This window comes from Phocoena sinus, chromosome 5, assembly GCF_008692025.1.
Source record: "Phocoena sinus isolate mPhoSin1 chromosome 5, mPhoSin1.pri, whole genome shotgun sequence".
NCBI lineage: Eukaryota > Metazoa > Chordata > Mammalia > Artiodactyla > Phocoenidae > Phocoena > Phocoena sinus.
Genome location: NC_045767.1, coordinates 131,703,982 through 131,722,156, shown reverse-complemented (window position 1 = coordinate 131,722,156; position 18,175 = coordinate 131,703,982). Strand labels below are relative to the sequence as shown.

Sequence of the window (18,175 nt, the reverse complement as noted above, 5' to 3'; positions counted from 1 at the left end):
ATAAACATGTTAGAATTGGGTTTGTTTCCTAATCAAGGGTTCAGTGTCAACGAGTACTAAGTGTGACCGACACTGTGCAAAAAGGCTGCAACAAAAAACCTATAATGATTTTACTATTATGGGAACATTGCCTCCATGTGAAACCGAGCGGGGCCTATGGGGCTCCCAGGCACAGAGGCCTTTCTGTTCCCCATTTCTTGTAGGCAAGACTCCAGCCTCCATGACCTTCCCTGAGTTCCAAAGGGCAGATTGGAACAGTTGCAAATCAAGGGAGGAGCTGCCGAGAAACCACATGAGGCAAGATTAAAGGGACCAGAGAAACTCATCAAGATTAGCAGACGGGCCACCTGAGACCCTGCACACACCCTAATCCTGTCAGCAACCCCACCCTCTCGAAACTCTGCAGAAGAGAGAAGAATGCAGGACTGTTACTGCCTCCATCCTTATTGCACACCCCTGACCACCAGCCCTGACCTCTCCCTATGCCCCAGGGAGGGGGCACAGTCCTTGAGGTGCTAGCCTGCTGTGTTCCCCTCTTTGCCTGGCAAAGAATAAACCCACCCTTGCTTTCTCCTCCAAAACTGTCTCTGTATCTCATTTCGGCATCGGTGTACGGGGAGCCAAGATTTGGGCCACACAAGTGTTATAAAATGAGCACTGCACTAAATACTTTTTTGCCCAGAACAGATCCTTAACTCTAACGTGTAACCAATTATAATGAAAATTAACAAGGGTACTTTAGTGAACATTCAATTAGCAATATGGTTGGTTTTCTTAGAATTCAGAAAATCATTTGGGAGATGATTTAAGGGTACAGAGTTCTGAACACAGCTGTTCATGTGCGTTGGCTAACACCTTTTGCGTGTGCCTGAAAATTTCCTTGTAGCCAACAGAGGCAATCAAAATCAATCTTTTCTCTCTTTACACCTTCTCTCCCTCAGACACTTATTCATCAGCCAGGTACCCTCAGGTGCTTGACATTAATTATCTCACGTAAATCCTCATAAAAACCCTCTCTGGTACTTGCCCCTCCCTTGAGAGCAGCAGGCTCAGAGAGGGCACACAACTTAACCAGGTCACACAGCCAGTGCTGTGCAGACAACAAACACACTTTTGTTGTTTACTACCTTGCCTTCAATTTTAACTTATCAAAATATTCTGGAGTGAATGTCCTCATTCTGGCACAAGATCTTGTGGACTTTATAATTTATAAGCTCCGTGTCACGCTTCTGATTATAGCAACTCTACACCGACCTCAGTCAAAGTCCATTCACAATGCGTTATGCCTGATAGTGTGTACAAGGTGATTAATTTATTAACATGTATTGGCACTATGTCAAGAATGTCTCGATAGAAACACAAGTTTTTAATCATGAGCAAATATTTTTCTGGCTGCATTTGTTTAAGGTAAATGTGTCAATGAAAGACAAAAATCAGAAATTCTTAATTTGGATATGTCCCTGAATTGAGCAGTTATAAGTGTTCCAAAAAAGAAAATGTAAGCGCTGTTATTTAAGTGAAATGAAACAGACTCAGCAGATCTGCTTATTCAGTAGCAGTCAACAGGGCAGCAATCCATGCACAGTACCCAAGAAGAACAACATAATTTGAAAAGAAAACGAGGATAAATAATTAATTTTGACACTTAATTAGCCTATTTCTTTTTTCCCTTTCATAAAAGTACCCTTGCCCGGGGTTTAGTAATGTAATCTTGACGACAGTATAAATTATGAAACAACTAAAGCATTGATTTCAAATTGATTAAGTCAATTAATTCTAAAAATCAATTTTATGCATTGACTTCACAGGCAATTTGAAGGAAAAATGGCCAAGGACAATTCTTCCAAATAGAACAGAGAAAAGAAACTTTTCCATAAAATTTACACACTGGAATGCAAAACATTTGAAAATATCACCATTTCTACCTCTGTGCAAAATGAATATTGGACTATTATTATATGTCCCCAAACACCTATTTATAGAGATATTTATGCCTGTTCCTAGCTTTACATCAATCTCAGACATGTCCAACGATATTAACTGAGTTGTAATTTTTTCCCTAAATTTTAAATTGGGAATTAATTCAGATTTACTTTCAATTTTTAAAAATAAGCACACGTACTGTGAATGAAGAGGGGAGTGCGTGTCATGAAATGAAGCCAATGACAAACCGTAACAACCTGGAATTCATTCAGTTTCCTCCTTGGTTACTAGTATAAACCCAATGTTCTAATTCTTTCCTGTTTGCTGACTCAGAATAATAGCCAAGTTTAAGCAGCTAATTAGTTTGCCTTTTTTTTTTTTTTTTTTTAAATTTAAATACACTGAGAGATTTGGGCAATCACCTCATGTATGTCAGGCCACTGGGTGCCTAATGTCCTCAGACATGGGCTGTTATAGTCTCTCAAAACAGCTACCTGTGGGAAGGACATTTATCAAATAGACCCAAGTAACAGTCCAAAGCTAAGAAGCTACAACTGAGAAGGGCAATAACAGACTGGAGGGTTTTAGTGGGGGCCTAACTTACCTTTTTTTAAAATTTAATTTTTATTTTATATTGGCGTTTAATTGATTTACAATGTTGTGTTAGCTTCAGGCCTACGGCAAAGTAATTCAGTTACACATATACATATATTCATTCTTTTTCAGATTCTTCTCCCATATAGGTTATTACAGAATACTGAGTACTGTTCCCTGTGCTATACTAACTTATCTTTTTATGCGGTTCAACATTGGTTGAACATAAAGGCACATGAACGGATGACACCTAGACTTACAATCTCTTCCTGAGCTGCACTCAGGTCTAAACTGAAGCCACAGAATGCAATCCCTATCAATTTAATTACACAGCAAGCTAACCGAAATTGTGAAAAGCACGGCGTTTTCCGTGTCTAAGAAAAACCAAATACTCTTGGGAGAATTCCCAGCCTGAGGTATTCAGAACGGACACTCAGTTACTGGACCAAACCACCATTCCATTCAACTCCCTTCTGAACTGTCCTGATAAATGTTCCAATTAGTCCAACTTTCTAATTGGTTAATGTGGCTGGCTACCCCCAAATTAACATAATCTGCATACTGGGCTACATACTTTACATTTTCAAGTGATCTGAGCTACGAGAGATAGTTTGTAAGTGTTCCTTGGGTACTGAAAAGTACAGCAAAATAGGTAAAGGCTAAGGAGTAGGTTCCATTCATTGAAGAAACTCGAAAAAACATCTACTGGGGCTTAAATACAAACAAACAAACAAACAAACAAAAAACCACAAACAGCCAAGGGGAGAGAGAAAGGGAGGGCCAAGTGAAAGGACAAAATTTAAAGTATTAAGTAAACGTTTTCTCTGGAATTCAGGTTTTTCCCTCATATTGCAACAAGAGTGTACTAAGTGGAAGAATTTTCATAGATTAATTTTCTTGGAGGACGATGAGGTGAGTGGAATTAGCACATTTTCTTTCCTTCCTTCCTCTGCAAAATATAAAGTGCCATGCTGGAGCCTTTTGATTTATCCCCAGTCTCAGGCATTAACATTCATAACCCTCCATTTATAGCATTTACACCGCTCCATTTGGGGTGTGATGTAGCAGCTGGCGTTCCGCTGCTCAGATTTTTGGTTCAGCTCCATTCAGGAGGAACACGGTAGAAAACAATCTCCCTGTTCCTTTTGGAAAACAAGTCAGTTTTGGAAAACAGATCAGTTCATAGCTAAGTGTTTGCCCCTGTAATTTCAGGGGGCATTTTTGTCGATGGATGTATACTTCTTTACTATAAACCCAAGCAACTTTGTTTCCAGTTTTATTACTTGTATGTTGTAACTAAGAATGCAACACCTAGCTGCCAGTAGAAATAAAAACAAACCATTGAAGTTCAAGAGCAAATATGTTTTCCTGACCAAAGGGTAATGCAAAGAGCTGAAATGTTAATGTTCACAGGACTGGAAAGTTTGGCGAACACCAAGAGGTATTACACTTCGGAAGCAAAACCAATCAGAAGACTTCCAAACAGTTACAGCTTTCCCTCCAATAAGACAGGAAGATATTTCTACCACCTTCTTCAGTGCTTAGCAGAAACTTGAAATATATTGTTAGGGGATGAATTGTGTCCCTGCAAAAAGACACTTTGAAGCCCTAACCCCCAGAAACTCAGGACGTGATCTTACTTGCAAATACAGTCTTTAGAGAGGTGACCGAGTTAAAGTGAAGTTACTGTAGCGGGCCCTAATTCAATATGACCAGCGCCCTCATCCACAGGATATTTGCACACAGGGAGCATACGTTGTGAAGACTGGAATTGTGTTGCCACAAGCCGAGATCTCCAGGAAGCGAGGAGAGAGGCAGGGTCTTTAGAGGGAGCACAGCCCTAGCCAACATGTAAATCTGGGACTTCTGGACTCCAGACTGTGAGACAAGAAATTGCTGGTTTTCTGGGCTACCCTGTTTGTGGTACTTCGTCACGGCTGTGCTGGGAAACTAATATATCTACTAAAAAAATGGTTTTTTTCCCCAAATCCGGAATTAAGAACCTGCAGAAAGTGTCTCCATCTCATGTAAAGGTTGTGCTCTGGAAATTCATTTGTAGCGATGCTAAAACTAGAATGGATTTCCCACACTGACATGAGGATTCGATTTCCAGGCCCGTACTAACCTCTCGTTCAAATAAACTATCGTCAGTAAGCAGTCCAGAGTCAGTGTTTTGAAAAACTTTGGCCACGATCCAGTTAGAAACACATTCTACATCATGATAGTACACAGACACATAAAAGGGACACATTTCATAAAATTATTCTTACTTTGGATGTTTTCTATTTTGTTATACTTCGCTTTATATAAAACACTGGTCACAACCTGCTCAACTGGTTTTATGACCACCAACAGGTCATGATCCACAGGTGAAAAACACTTTGCGAAAAACACATCTCCCTGGCTTGATGTGTAATTAATACTCAGTGACTGTTGCTGAATTAAGATCTATGTTCTCATAGGACAGAGAACAAACACTTTTCTTCTCTGCCCCACTGCCAGAATCAGCTCTGGGCCAAAGGAGTACAGATTTTGGTTGAGCCTGGATGGCACAGAAAATCAGAGAGGAAGCGGGTCCAGATATGCCCAGCAATGGACGTGAGAATGTTGTTCTAGATGACCGTGGTGGAGCTGACAGAGGATTTCCAGGTCTCTCTCTCTCTCTTTTTTTTTTTTTTGAATTTCATTTCAATTTATTTACATATTTTTGAATTTTATTTATTTTTTATACAGCAGGTTCTTACTAGTCATCCATTTTATACACATCAGTGTATACATGTCAATCCCAATCTCCCAATTCATCCCACCACCAGCCCCGTCCCCGCTTTCCCCCCTTGGTGTCCATACTTTTGTTCTGTAAATCTGTGTCTCTATCCAAGTCTCTTTTAAATATTCTTTTCCTGCTTATACCACAGGATGGTGTCAAGGACACTCAGGGACCCCCGGTTTTTTTTTTTTTTTTTTTTCGATTTCTCCTTACTTTGTGACCACAGCATTCTTTATCACCTATATTTTGGTCTTTTCAAGTCAAAGAACTATTATTCTTGGAGGGAACTAGGGAGCATCTCATTCTAATTCAATCCCCCTCCCCAGCTAGTTCTAAGCGTGGATGCCCTTCTGATGACCACCTTTCAATCTCTAGGGAGTTGGAGGGGGTGGTGAGGGTGTGCGCTTGTCAGGGAAGGGGAGTTAAGTTTTAAGCAGGGAGGGGTGGGATTGCTTCACCTTCTACCTCTTTTGTATCTTTCCCTACAGTGAGAAGGTCAACAGGAAACTATTACTACCTGTGGACTGGCTGACACAGCCAAGAGCCTTACATTCCACTTTACAGGGGAACCTGGCTGGAGATGTGTTTAGAAGTCACAGGACAGAATCCTCATGCCTGTTACAATATTTGAGTTGTATTAACAGGCCAACTGCTCTCCTTAAAAAAAAAAAAAAGTTTATCCCTTACCTCCCCACGTGGTCAATCACCAGACTGTGTTGATTTCATCTCAGAAAGAGACAAGTCTTCTGAATCTGATCTTTCCTTTCCATTTCCACTGCCGTAGTCTTTCAGAGGGGCAGTACTCTTTTTCCCTGCCATCCAGAGCAGTTTACCCTTAATACCCCCACCAGATTTATCCCCCTAACCTAAAAGCCTCCCTGCTTCCCCTTTGTCTTTGGGGTAAAATCCAGATGTCTGAACCTGGCACAAGAGTCCTCCCAATCTCAGGGCAGTGAGCCTCTGTCGACCTCTCACTGCACTTTCATAACTCTGTCTGTACGTGCTGTTCCCTCTATCTTAAATGCTTCCACCACCTCTCTCTGCCTGGTAAATACTTCATCTCTCAGCTCAAATGTCATCTAATCTGGGATGCCATCTCCATCACCCTGGAGAGGGGAGTGGCTTCTCCCTCCAGGCTCCGGGACGCTGTTCACAGCCATGAGCCAGTGCTTAGCAAACGACGCCGAAGTTCGGATGCCTGCCTCACCTCCTGGATTTGTCTTTACGTTTGTCCCACCAGCACCTAGCAAGGTACATTCCGGGTGCTCAGTCAGTGGCTGTGTCATCAAGACCATTCTGAGTGCTGACACTACCGTGTGATTACATATTTTAAAAACATATAATTTGTAAAATTAATTTTGCCAGCCGGAAGCATTCTCAGAGAGTTGTATGTTGATTAGTTTATCTTCTTCCCTGCGATTCCAAACTTAATGGAAGTGCAACTGTGCCATGGGTTTTCTCCCACCCTTATTTAGAAAAGAAAATTAATTTTCTCCCACTGCACGGAGGGGGAGCTCTGCCACTGTGTCAGTAATATAAACCCTGTACTTTCTGCAGGGTACAGTGAGCCCAGAAAAGGATTTGTTCAGGCAAGGCAATGTTTGAATACGGCCTTGCCACACACTCTATCTGTTTGTTCTGGCTTGAGAGCAGGAAAAGAAATTTTTTTTTTTCTTCATTGCAAACCCAAAGGTTTGGGTGGAGCTTAAAGAAATTTTTGGTTTAGTCATGAAACTATTTTCAATGCAGCTGGAAGCTCTGATTTGTTTTTGAGATTCTTGTTCAGCAGACTGACGCGTATCATTATTATAGACAGAGCAATACCTCCTTAGGGAGGCAGTAGTTTAGAATGTAAAAACACAGTAACTTTCTTTTTGAGGGGGTTGATATTAGTGGGTAAGAGAATACTTTTGGAACATTAGCAAGTCAGTTAAAATGCTTTCTAATCTTTAGATACTGAAACAGAAGCAAAAGAACAGGGGGATACGTGCAGAAGGGAAGAAGGAAACAGGAAATTGTGTTTTTACTAAATTCTTTCAATGATTCCCTTTATTATAACATTCTTAATGGCAGGTATATAATTTCCCTAGTCGTTAACTCTGAATGCGGATTTCTTGAGGCAGGCAGAACTGTGCAGAAAGCAATGCGAATTCGCCTGTCACCTTCCAGCCAGTGAACCCTCCCCCTGCCACAGGAGGGCTCTGCACAGAAAGAGGAGTCAAGGACGTGTATCTACACTGCCGTGATTTTACACTGGTTTGCAGGAGGACGAGTGACCGGCGAGTGTACAAAGGTTGACGTCCACCCAGGCTTGAGCTCTGTGAGCTTCCAAAACCACGGCCAGTGCTCATTCAGCCCTTTTTTGAGTGTCTACTGCTTATCAGAGCCTATGAGAGGGGCTGGAGATACACAGGCTATTAAGATATGGGCTCCACCTTCCCAGAATTTATAGGCCAGCCGAGAAACAGAAACTTGACATCTGACCATTATCATAAGAAAAGGGATCCAGAGCTACCACGTACTGAGAGCTCTCCCTAATAAGCCAGGCTTTGGGCTGAGAGCTTCATGTACATTATCTCACTCAATCCTCAGTGACATCTTTGGAGGAAGGTATTACTCACCAGCTTTTTCAAAGAAGAAAAGTAAGTTTTAGAAAGGTTAAGCAACTGGTGGAAGGTCACAGAGCCAGGTGGGGCTGAGATTCACATCCCGAATCTCGGGTCTGTAGAAGCCAGAGCTCCAGACCTTGAAGTCAGAAGCTCGGTGCAGACCCGCAAGTTAGGGGAGCTTAGGGGACGTAAGTGACACTGGGAGTGAATTGTGCGGGTCACACTGGAAAAAGATAGTGGACAGGAGAAAAGTTCTCCAACAAAGGCCGAGGATGTGTGAAGGCGTGAGGAAGCACTGCAGGGCTGTGCCAGGCGGCGGCACTAGAGGAACTGAGAAAGACACAGAGACAGACACACACGCACACACACATGCACGCACGCACGCACGCAGAGGCAGGCACTTGAGTTTTCACCGAGTCGAGGAGTTGAAAATGAAGGAGAGTCCCTTACAAAAACACAGTAGAGTTTATCAATGGTCTCCTCTGGCTGGCTTTTGGTTCCTAATTTTAGTTTCAGGGGCTATTTTAACCTAGACAGCGAAGTTACATTCCTTCCCATCGTCATTGTGCTGACAGCAAAACTACTGAGGTATCATCTTAAGGTTTTCCTGAACCCTACTTAACTTTTTCTAGTGTTTTGGTTCCATTCAGTGTGATCTGAGAAAAGCAGTTCAGTTCTTCATTTTTATTTCTAGGAAGTTCAAGTGTTCTGATTTTTATTCTTAATATTTGATGAGAAGATGCCATGTTTTCCTGACCCCAAACCTTAAACGGTTTTCATAGAATGTATCCTGTGTCCCTTCCCTCTCCCCTCACCCAGTATTTTTATTTCTTTTACTGGGGTCACTTACTTTAAAAAATCAACTTCTAGGGCTTCCTACTATTTCTTTTTACTACACGCGTCCCCACTATTTCCCATCAATATATCTTTTTTATGCAAGAAATAAAATCCGTTTCCACATCTGGCTTCTTGATGATCTGTTATAATGTAGTATCTAGAAAAGGCGAGTCTATAGAGACAGAAAGTAGATTCGTGGTTGCCTAGAGCTGGGAGAGGGGGCTTGAGGGTGGCTTTGGTCAGTCTGGGCTGCTATAACAAGATACCACAGGTCGTTTGGGCTGCTATATCAAGATACCACAGGTTGGGTGGCTTCAACAACAGAAACATTTACTTCTCACGGTTCCAAAGATTGGAAGTCTGAGATCAGGGTGCCAGCGTGGCAGGTTCTGGTGAGAGCTCTCCCTGGCTTGCAGATTTCCACCTTCTTGCTATACCTCCATGGATGGGGGTGGGCGGGGAGATTGTGCTCTGATCCTTTCATCTCCTTGTAAGGGCACCAATCCTATCTTGGGAGCTCCACCTCTACGGCCTCATCCAAATCTACTTACCTCCCAAAGGTCCCACCTCCAAATACCATGACACTGGGGATTAAAGCTTCAGCATATGAATTTTGAGGGGCACAAACATTCAGCCCACAGTAGGGATTGAGAGCTAAAGAGCACAGGGCTTCTTTTTGGGTGACAGAAATATTCTAAAATTGACTGTCAGTGACGGTTGCAAAACCTTGTGAATATACTAATAACCATTGAATTGTATACTTTAAGTAGGTGAAGTGCACGGTACGTAAATTATATCGATAAAGCTATTACTGAAAAAGTTATTTCTGGTTCTTGTTAAGGGAAGAATAAATCGTGCTTTTAAAAGGTTTCATATAGTACAAACTATTTTTTGCCAGTTCATTCTATCATCACATAAATATATAAGTATTACAAGAAAAACAGGGTAAAAAGTTTTGAGAGTTTCAAGGAATTTGATTCTATGGTATTTGCAGTGGCCCTTCCCACAAATCATGCTTTAGGTCGCTTCCTACTACTCATCCAATACAATGCAACGGCAGAGCGTCACCTTAAGTGTAAAGCACTCTCGCTTCAAGGAACTGAAAGATAATGCAAGTGTAAGAGTAACAAAATCAGAAGGAAAGCAACATGCGACTACTCTTTACGTGTGAAGAGTTAGCATTCACAAAGAACTATAATATTCTTTAACTACAAAATTTCTCCTCTAAGTAAGTGTAGTAGGTATTGTCATCCCATTTTATAGGTGAGGAAAATGACCTGCCCAAATTCACATGGCTAATTAGCTGTCAGCGTCTGGATATGTTTCTTGACGGCAAGTTTATTATCTTTCCATCGCCTTCCCCACTGTTTAGTGCTGACTCTCTAACACCTCTCCTTCTTTCAGTGGCTTAGACAGGGTGATCTCTGTAAAATTTAAGAATATCCTTAGGTAAGGTATGAAGGTATCCTTAACTAAGGTATGAACCTTAGTTCATACTATCTTCTTTATCCGGAGTAATTAGCAAATATTGAAACTCCAGAGGTACTGCAACCACCACATGAGAGTAGAGCCCACAGAGGTCTGTCTTGTTCTCAATGATTCTCGTTACTTCCAAATACAGACCACACTGGTGATGAGTCTAAGTTCAGATATTCAACCCCAGAAGGGTTAACCCAGACTTGAGGCAAGGCAGCTTTTAACTCCCTTTTAGACTGTGTTTGTGGGGGGGGGGGGGCAGGGAGTGCTATCAAAGTGCCAACAAGTTCGGAATAACGCGGGTTTAAGAGATAAATTAACTGAAGGAGTCACCACCACAAGCAGTAGAGGGCTCTCTAACATCACCCAGAAGACTCACAAGCAGGACCATCATTGCCTGGGTTGTTCCCTGGTTAAATCCCACATCATCCCCATGTTCCCAGTGTTTACTTGTTTGCTAAAGGACATTCTAAAAACCAGTGCTTAGAAAGACCAGATGAATTCTGCTGATAAGAAGATTCAGTGAAATTTTCCCATGCTGGATCACTAATACATGTTAACTAATCCTGTTGCTATAAACCTTCTTAAAGAGCCATTGCAATTTAGAAGTATGGTGTGTTTCACCATCATAAAATGAATATTCAATAATGTATGTTGAATATCGTAATTTTCTAGGTAGAGTAATGAAAAAGAGAGTTACACTGACATTGTTAATCTCAGTTTCCCACTTTGATAAATAAACCACGGGAAAAAAGGGATGCTAGACATGTGAAAACAGATGTCAATGCATTAAAACCAAAGGAATCTAGATTAATCACTAGCGCTCTTAACGTCATCCTCCATCATTAGTCTTTGTGGATAGAAGATGAGTTAGTGACTCTTTGAAAGTTATTCTAGCAAATCAAAATCCTGCTGTGAAGCTGAGAGTTTTGTCATAGACATAAGAGTGAGTGAAGACTTTGTTTCTTAGCCTACTGAAGTCTTTCTATACATAAAATGGAGATCCTTACCTACAGATCCATAATCTCTAAGGGAAAAAAAGCCAATGGAATATGAATCGTGCAAAGAGTCTGAGGTCTAAGTAAAGCCTAGAGTCTGATAAAACATACTATCTCTTTAGTGACACAGGGTAAACTTAAGACCTGAGAAAAAAACGTTTATTTCAATTCTTAATAGAGTTTCTCTACTTACTTATGCTATTATTTTATTTCTTTGGAAGAACTTTTTCAGTTGGCAAGAATATCCATATAATGCTATACAGTGCAAATATTTCAGTATTTCTAAAAGTAATTGGGATAATTTAACCATCTCAAAAGACATATAGGATCCATCGTTAATTTAAGCCATTTGAAGTGAACTTTAAGAACTGAGTCCTTCACTCTATAGAGGGTCACATTTTCAATATTCAGCCTCTGCAGTTTTTCTAAAGATCATGAGTTTCTGCATAGTTACTCCCACCCTGGAAAGTCTGCAAATGATATTAAGTTGTAAACAGACAGCAAATACATTAAAGCGAACCCAGGTACTTATTTCCTTCTTAGCCTTCGACCTCATCTGTTAGTCTCATCTTAGTTACAGATAAGCAGTAACAGATTTATCTTCTACATACTTTCACAACATGCTAAGAAAGGCTAAAAAGTCACTCATGGGAATTATAAGCTAAGTAGACGCTGAGATGCAAACGTGCCATCTAACAAGACCATATGCTTATATGAAGTTACGTAGGGTGATATTATCCACGCAGGTGCATCTCTATTATTATGCTAATTGTACTCTCCATTACTGGATTCACCACAGTAATGTAATTGTCACTGTCTGGTAACGTGTCTGCACCCTCACTAGCATGTGACCTCTCTGAAGCAGAGTTGTGTCTTAATTTACTGGCAGTACAGGGTAGTGTTCGGTCATAAAGAAAATATTAGAAAACCCTGTAAGTATGTTTTGTTCTAATAGGTAACACCGACCGTCTAGTAAATGAAAGCATCAATTATGACAGAGACACCTCACGTAAGGTCCTGATATTAAATATATTATTTGGGGATGTTGAATAGTATAGTGTTTGCATCTTACATCCTAACACCTGCTGTCAATGGCTTTATACAAGCTATACTCATTAACCGGAGTTTAGATCAGTGTTTCTCTGCGTGGACCATTTGTACCAGATTTGCTTTCAGGAAGCTTGGTAAAATGTTGATACTTTCCCTGTCACACCCAGATTCAGATTCAGTAAGTCTAGGGAAGGAAGGCAGCAGGAAGAAGCTGATTTTTAAAAATAAGGTCCCTAGGTAATTCTCATGCACCTAAAGAATGAGAGGCATTGGCCTCTCTGCTCAATACAAACATGAGTGAGCGTGAGTTTCTCTAACTGGTATTTAAAGCTATTCTTTCCCTCACCCTCTTTTAATTCAGTTTCTAGCCCCTCGGTGCTCTTAAAGAGAATGGAGCAAAGCGTTCATCCCGTCAGCCGGCATGCGCACCACGAGGCTCTGCGACTTTCCTGTTCCGGGCGGGATAACAGTGCGGGCAGTTGGCAACAGTCATCTTTACTAGAGGGTCACAGAAATCCTTGGCCACAAATGCTGAATTGGGCTCGGAAGAAGCAATCATACATAGGAACAGGAAAGTGTTCTGCGTGAGCACTTAAATTCACAAGAGATCCATAACGAAGTGAACAACACAAACCTACTGGTTCCTTGCCTTCAAGAGGTACATAATCACAGGCAAGCACAGGCTGGAAGTTAAGCATTGCAGGTAATCCAGCAAATTAAGCTCTCAGAAACAGGGAGACAGTGAATGCACTGATCAGCAGTCTTGAATGCAAATTCAAATTATTCCTCTTACGTAGGTTTATTAGTAAGGACTAACAGAGCAAAATAATTTTGGAGGAAATTACGCTGATTCTATTTTAGCTTTCATCAACTTAACTCTCTAAACAATATTTTCGCTGAATAAAGATCTGTTTGCTTCTTAACGGTGATTATATCAGAGAGCAGCTTATTACAGAGTTCAGTAATAGCCAATATGCTTATCTAGAAAGGACTTGCTTAAGACACTTAAGAACTGACACCATTATAAGATAAAACAAGGTCCCAACTTTAAAGTTCGAAACCAAATGAAGACTCCGAAAAGTGTACATTAGTTTTTAGTCCCTCGCAAGTTTCAAGCATGTGGACATTTCCACTGAAGTAATAGAGACAAATTTCAGATCTATCCATAAATCACTCTGTGCTCCCTTGGGTTGGGTTATCAATTTTAGAAAAGGAATTCTAGGGACACCCCCATCAAGTTCCCATTACAATGCACTTGTCCTTACAGTGAAAGAAAAACAACTACACGGTTTTATCTCACAGGGTACATCTGCAGGAACCGTTTTCCAAACGAACCCTCGATTTCTGTATACCTTATTTTCATGTTAAAACATGAACATCCAGTAAAATACTGGTGGCATGGTTTTTCAAAATAAAATTCATTTTTTTGTCTAGGTTTTCTTCAATTTTATAGATAAACCACATTCACCATTTGACTTTTAAAATCACTTCCACTAACAGTTTTCTTAAAGGAAGCATTTACATGGAATCAAATGTCACTGCATGTAGAGCAGGTGCAGCTGAAACAGGATAATATGATTGGCAAAAGTAATTCTAAAAATCCTAAAACACAACCCTAGGAAACTCAGACTTCCTTCAAGCCTCGGTTTTCCTGCTGTGCAACTGGAGGGCTGGACTCCATCACCACGGAGGTGACTTCCAGCTTCAACATTCCGGGATACCTTACTCACATATTAGTTCACCAGCAGTGTTCCTTTTAACAAGCCCTTTGTTTAAATTTACCTTTTTCTGCATTGGTATAATAACTCTTCCACCTCGCCCTCCGCAATCCATATTACAATCATTAATGAACAGAACAGCGCCTTGTGCTTAATCATTCTTACAGAGCAGTTTTTTTTGTTTAAAGATGTCACCTGTGTAATAAACCTATCTAGAATTGTTCATGGGGAAATAATAACCTTACCATTTATGTCCATGTATTATAAAGTACTTATTGATAGAAAATCCTTGCCTACATCTGAACTCCAGCAGACAGGGCTCCTAAGATGCATTTTTAAAAGGTCTTTAGCCTGTCGACATCCTTCAAAATGAGCTTAGAGCTCACCGCAGCTTCACAACATTGCTAACAAGCTGACTCAGTTTTATTTTAAACCTGCTCGATATATTCTTCACTTTCTGTTTTTCTTCAGCTGTCAAAGCTGTTTTCTTATATTTATTTTCATTCGAGGAAGGCAACAACTGAACAGACTAATCAAGTGAAGAAGATGACATGCTGGGCGTAAGTGTCAGCAAAAGAAGCGATCAAATAGCTACATTTCTCTGGTCTTGGGGAAGCACACTGCGTCCAAGGAACTCTACACAGTTTGCAGCATACTACTAAAAAATGCCAAGGATTGGCAAAGTTACACGGCTTTGGAACATTCAGAAAATACAGAAGAGAAGAACGAAACCAAATAGGAAAGCATACTACCTTTGCAGGGGCATGATTTCACAAGCCATCCTTGTCTGGAAATTTGCAAGGGACCCTCACAACTGTCTCTTCCGCGCCCAGCAGGGCGTCTGTATGGGGGGGGCCAGGCTGCAGCGGCTGAGCTGGGCTGGGGGCGTGAGGCTGCGGCTCACCGCTGGAGAAGCAACTTGCCCTGCAGTCAGCCAGCGTCCTGCTGTTCTCAGCCTCCAAACTTCTCCGAGCGGACCTACAGTGCTATTCGATCGCTGCCTCTCCACATTTCCACCGCAGTCCACTCTGACCTTTGTTCCAGGGAAGCAGCTGAAGCAGCCAGCCAATCAGAGGACCAGCTGCTGCAGGGCTTAAAGGCGCTGCTGCTTTTGCTGCTGCTGCAGCTCCTCGCGGGCTTGCCTAATTCTGGTAACTCGAAACTCTCCTCTGAGCCCTTCCACAGACGGGCTTGTCCGTCTGGGGAAAGCAACCAATAACAGCAGCAAGAGCAAAGGGTCCCTTAACTTCTCAACGTCACAGAGACTGCCAGCAAGGAAATCCATTTGTCAAGGAAAGACACTGCCTCCGAAACGAAAGGTTTCCGTGACAGAAGGCATGAGCTATATGCTCAGTCTCCTTTCTTCCTTAAAAAAAAAAAAAAAATCAAACCACTAGCACTGGAAGGCGTGACACTTTTCTAGAAGGCACACAGGCATTCTTCTAGACTCCCGCCCTACCCATATTTATTTCCTGCTGATGTCTGTTTACATTGCGGTGGTTACTAGTCACTGGTGACATCTCCCAAGGCACATAGCTCTCGTTTCTGGGGAGAACACACGTCCTAAGACTGCCCACTGTCTCAAGGGATCAAAACGGCTATTCCCACGGAAGTATTTCAACTGATTATTTCTGTTTATCCTTAGAAAAGTGAATGTGTTTATTTAAAGAGTCATTTTCCTCTAAGAACACCACCAGCATATTTTTTGGTTGGTTGGTTATTTATTTATCTTTTTTTTTTTTTGACAGGTAACACCAAATCAATTTCTCATAAGGTCTGCTAAATGCCTGTTAATTATCCAGCTCTCCCTTAGTTTCCTCTTCAGTGTGGAATACTAAAGTGTTATTTTAGGAACATAATTGCTCATTCAGAGGTTTCAAACGTTGCAACAACAATAGTAAAAATATATTTTAATAAGATTTCTTTCATATCATAGGATTTGCCGAGAGTTACAACAAAGCCCAGAGCACAGCTTTTAGTAGAAGAAAAGGCAGAAAGCTAGAGTCCATCCCGTTCAGAAACAGAGGGGGCTGGTACCACCAAAAAAGTATCCTTCTCCCCTGTATTTTTTCCCAGATTTCTTACAGATCACTCATAATTCTGAACTTAGAACACAAAAAGTCCTTTTGTAGGCGTCTGCTCTCCTTTGCTATACCTGCTAATAAAAATATTTCACTGTCTGACTAAATCCTCTATCATATTTATGAAAATGGATTAGTCATCCTGAAACTTATATTCAGACATTATGATAGAATATCAGTAACTAAAATCAGCCTTTTAAAACAATGGAGGTTAAGTCCAGAACTTACTTTAATTGAAGTCGTCAATATCTTCTTTTGTTTTGATTCTAGATTTAGAAATACTACTTGGATTCTCCAGCAACAGTAACTTAATTCTATATATTTGCTTAAGTTTTTTATCTTTCAAAAATGCAACTTTACATCTTGCTTAACACTTCAATTAACTTCTTGAGTTAGGAAATCACTGTTACATATCATAATATCTATTTTATTGATGAGTAAACTTGGTACTAGAAAATTAAGTACTTTGTTCAAATTCACATGGAAAGTCAGTGGCAGAAGAGAAATTGGATTCAGAATTTCTCAGGTCTGCTTCCGAACTCTGCTATATAGCTTAGTGCTTACTCTATTCTACATGAGTTTTTAAAATATTTCACAAGTATTTTTAGAAATAGTTAAAATTCAAATGACAGAAATAATATTTTGTCTTTTCTAATTTTATGAACACATCAAAACTACATGGCTAAAATAGACATATGAGTTCAACAATAAGGGACCCAGCATTTCAGACATACGTTAAACCAAACTATAATTTACATTCAATACATACTAGAGGTAAAATACTGATGAACAGGGGCATTCAAATTTAAAATCTGATTCCACATATATTTCCTGATAATTTAAGTCTTGCCATCAACATGCCTCTATCATGCCATATTAGTAGTTAGATGTCAGTGGTCATTTCTGAAAATCGTCTAACGCTAGAACTCAGTAATTAGCTGCCTTTTCAAGTCTCTATTATTTATTTATAACAATTCCTCCTTTTTCTGGTTTTTGGTCGACTTGGGGGGCATGACTTGATGATCATTTTGGAATTTGTACCTGGACCGCAGCTCCTTTCAATACAGCCCCTGCCAGAGTCCTCGGTCACTGGAATAGCTTTATTACTCTACGTCCCACATCCTCACGTCAGCTCTTCACCGCCAGGCAGCAAAGCACCACTCCCTGAACCCTGCTGGGTCCAGCTTCTCAGACTCTGATCCCCTGCCTGCATTCCCCCCACACGAGCCCCCGGATGTGCATCCCTCGTAACCGCCCTGCCCCTGCCTCCCCCATTCCCCCTCCTCAGCTACTCGGCTCCGACCGTCCCCGTCTGCAGAGGACAACCTGCACCCAGACCGACTAATGTGCAACTTTAAAAAAGGCGCATTCCTGGCTTTCCTCAGCATTCAGTTATTTCTCAAAACAGGTTCACTAACACCCTCTGCTTCTTCACCCTGCATGCATCCTGCCAGCTGCATGCCCTACTGCCAGGCTGCTAAGACACTGCGAAAGGAAGTCACAGAACCCTGGCGACTGGGGAGATTAAAAGTTCCTGTTATTTAATCTTGGCCTGAACCTCAGGACTCTGGGGGCAAACTCTGTAGCTGTCTTTGACTGACTTTTGACCACTTTCCCACAGAAACTATTGCTGACCTTCTCCAATGGCACAAATCTGAATCTCTCTCGGTCACTAATTACCTTGCCTCCTAAATTTACTAAGAAAGTCCAGATCGTCAGATATGAGTGAGTGCCTTTGATCGTCTTTGCATTAGGGGTTGAAGTACCACCACCGCCCCCGGCCCCCTCCAAACACACACACACCTTGCCTCCTCCTTTTTGACTTCTTCCTAGGCTAGGGGAACATGTCCCCACTCATAGGACTCAAATTTCTTACCCATGTATTGGATCTCATCATTTTATCTTTCCTCAGGAAGAAGCCTCATCTCTCCTCCATCTTAAATCTGTCCCCCTTCCGACAGGCACCCGAATAAGCGCCCCCCAGCCTTGAAAACAGTCCTACGCTCCGGTGACGCAGCGCCATTTCCCTCCCCTTCCCCCTGACAGGCTCCCCAAAGCCCACCTCTGCTGCTCCCACTGCCTCAGAAATCACTCCTCCACCCCATGCCAACGGACTTCAGAC

The 18,175-nt window shown here is 41.4% G+C and overlaps 1 protein-coding gene across 2 annotated transcripts in view; it reads right to left on the bottom strand.

Annotated features, from left to right (window-relative positions):
• The window catches only part of FAM13A (family with sequence similarity 13 member A), a 346,933-nt gene that overhangs the window by 85,553 nt on the left and 243,205 nt on the right, over positions 1-18,175 (bottom strand). Inside the window, exon 1 of one of the 2 annotated variants that reach the window (XM_032632954.1) lies at positions 14,725-14,957. The exons of the other annotated variant lie outside the window; for it this stretch is intronic. Coding sequence (XP_032488845.1) covers positions 14,725-14,753 — 29 coding nt within the window. The 5' untranslated portion in view covers positions 14,754-14,957. Of the gene's footprint in view, positions 1-14,724; positions 14,958-18,175 lie in introns of those variants that run through there. 2 annotated transcript variants of the gene reach the window in all.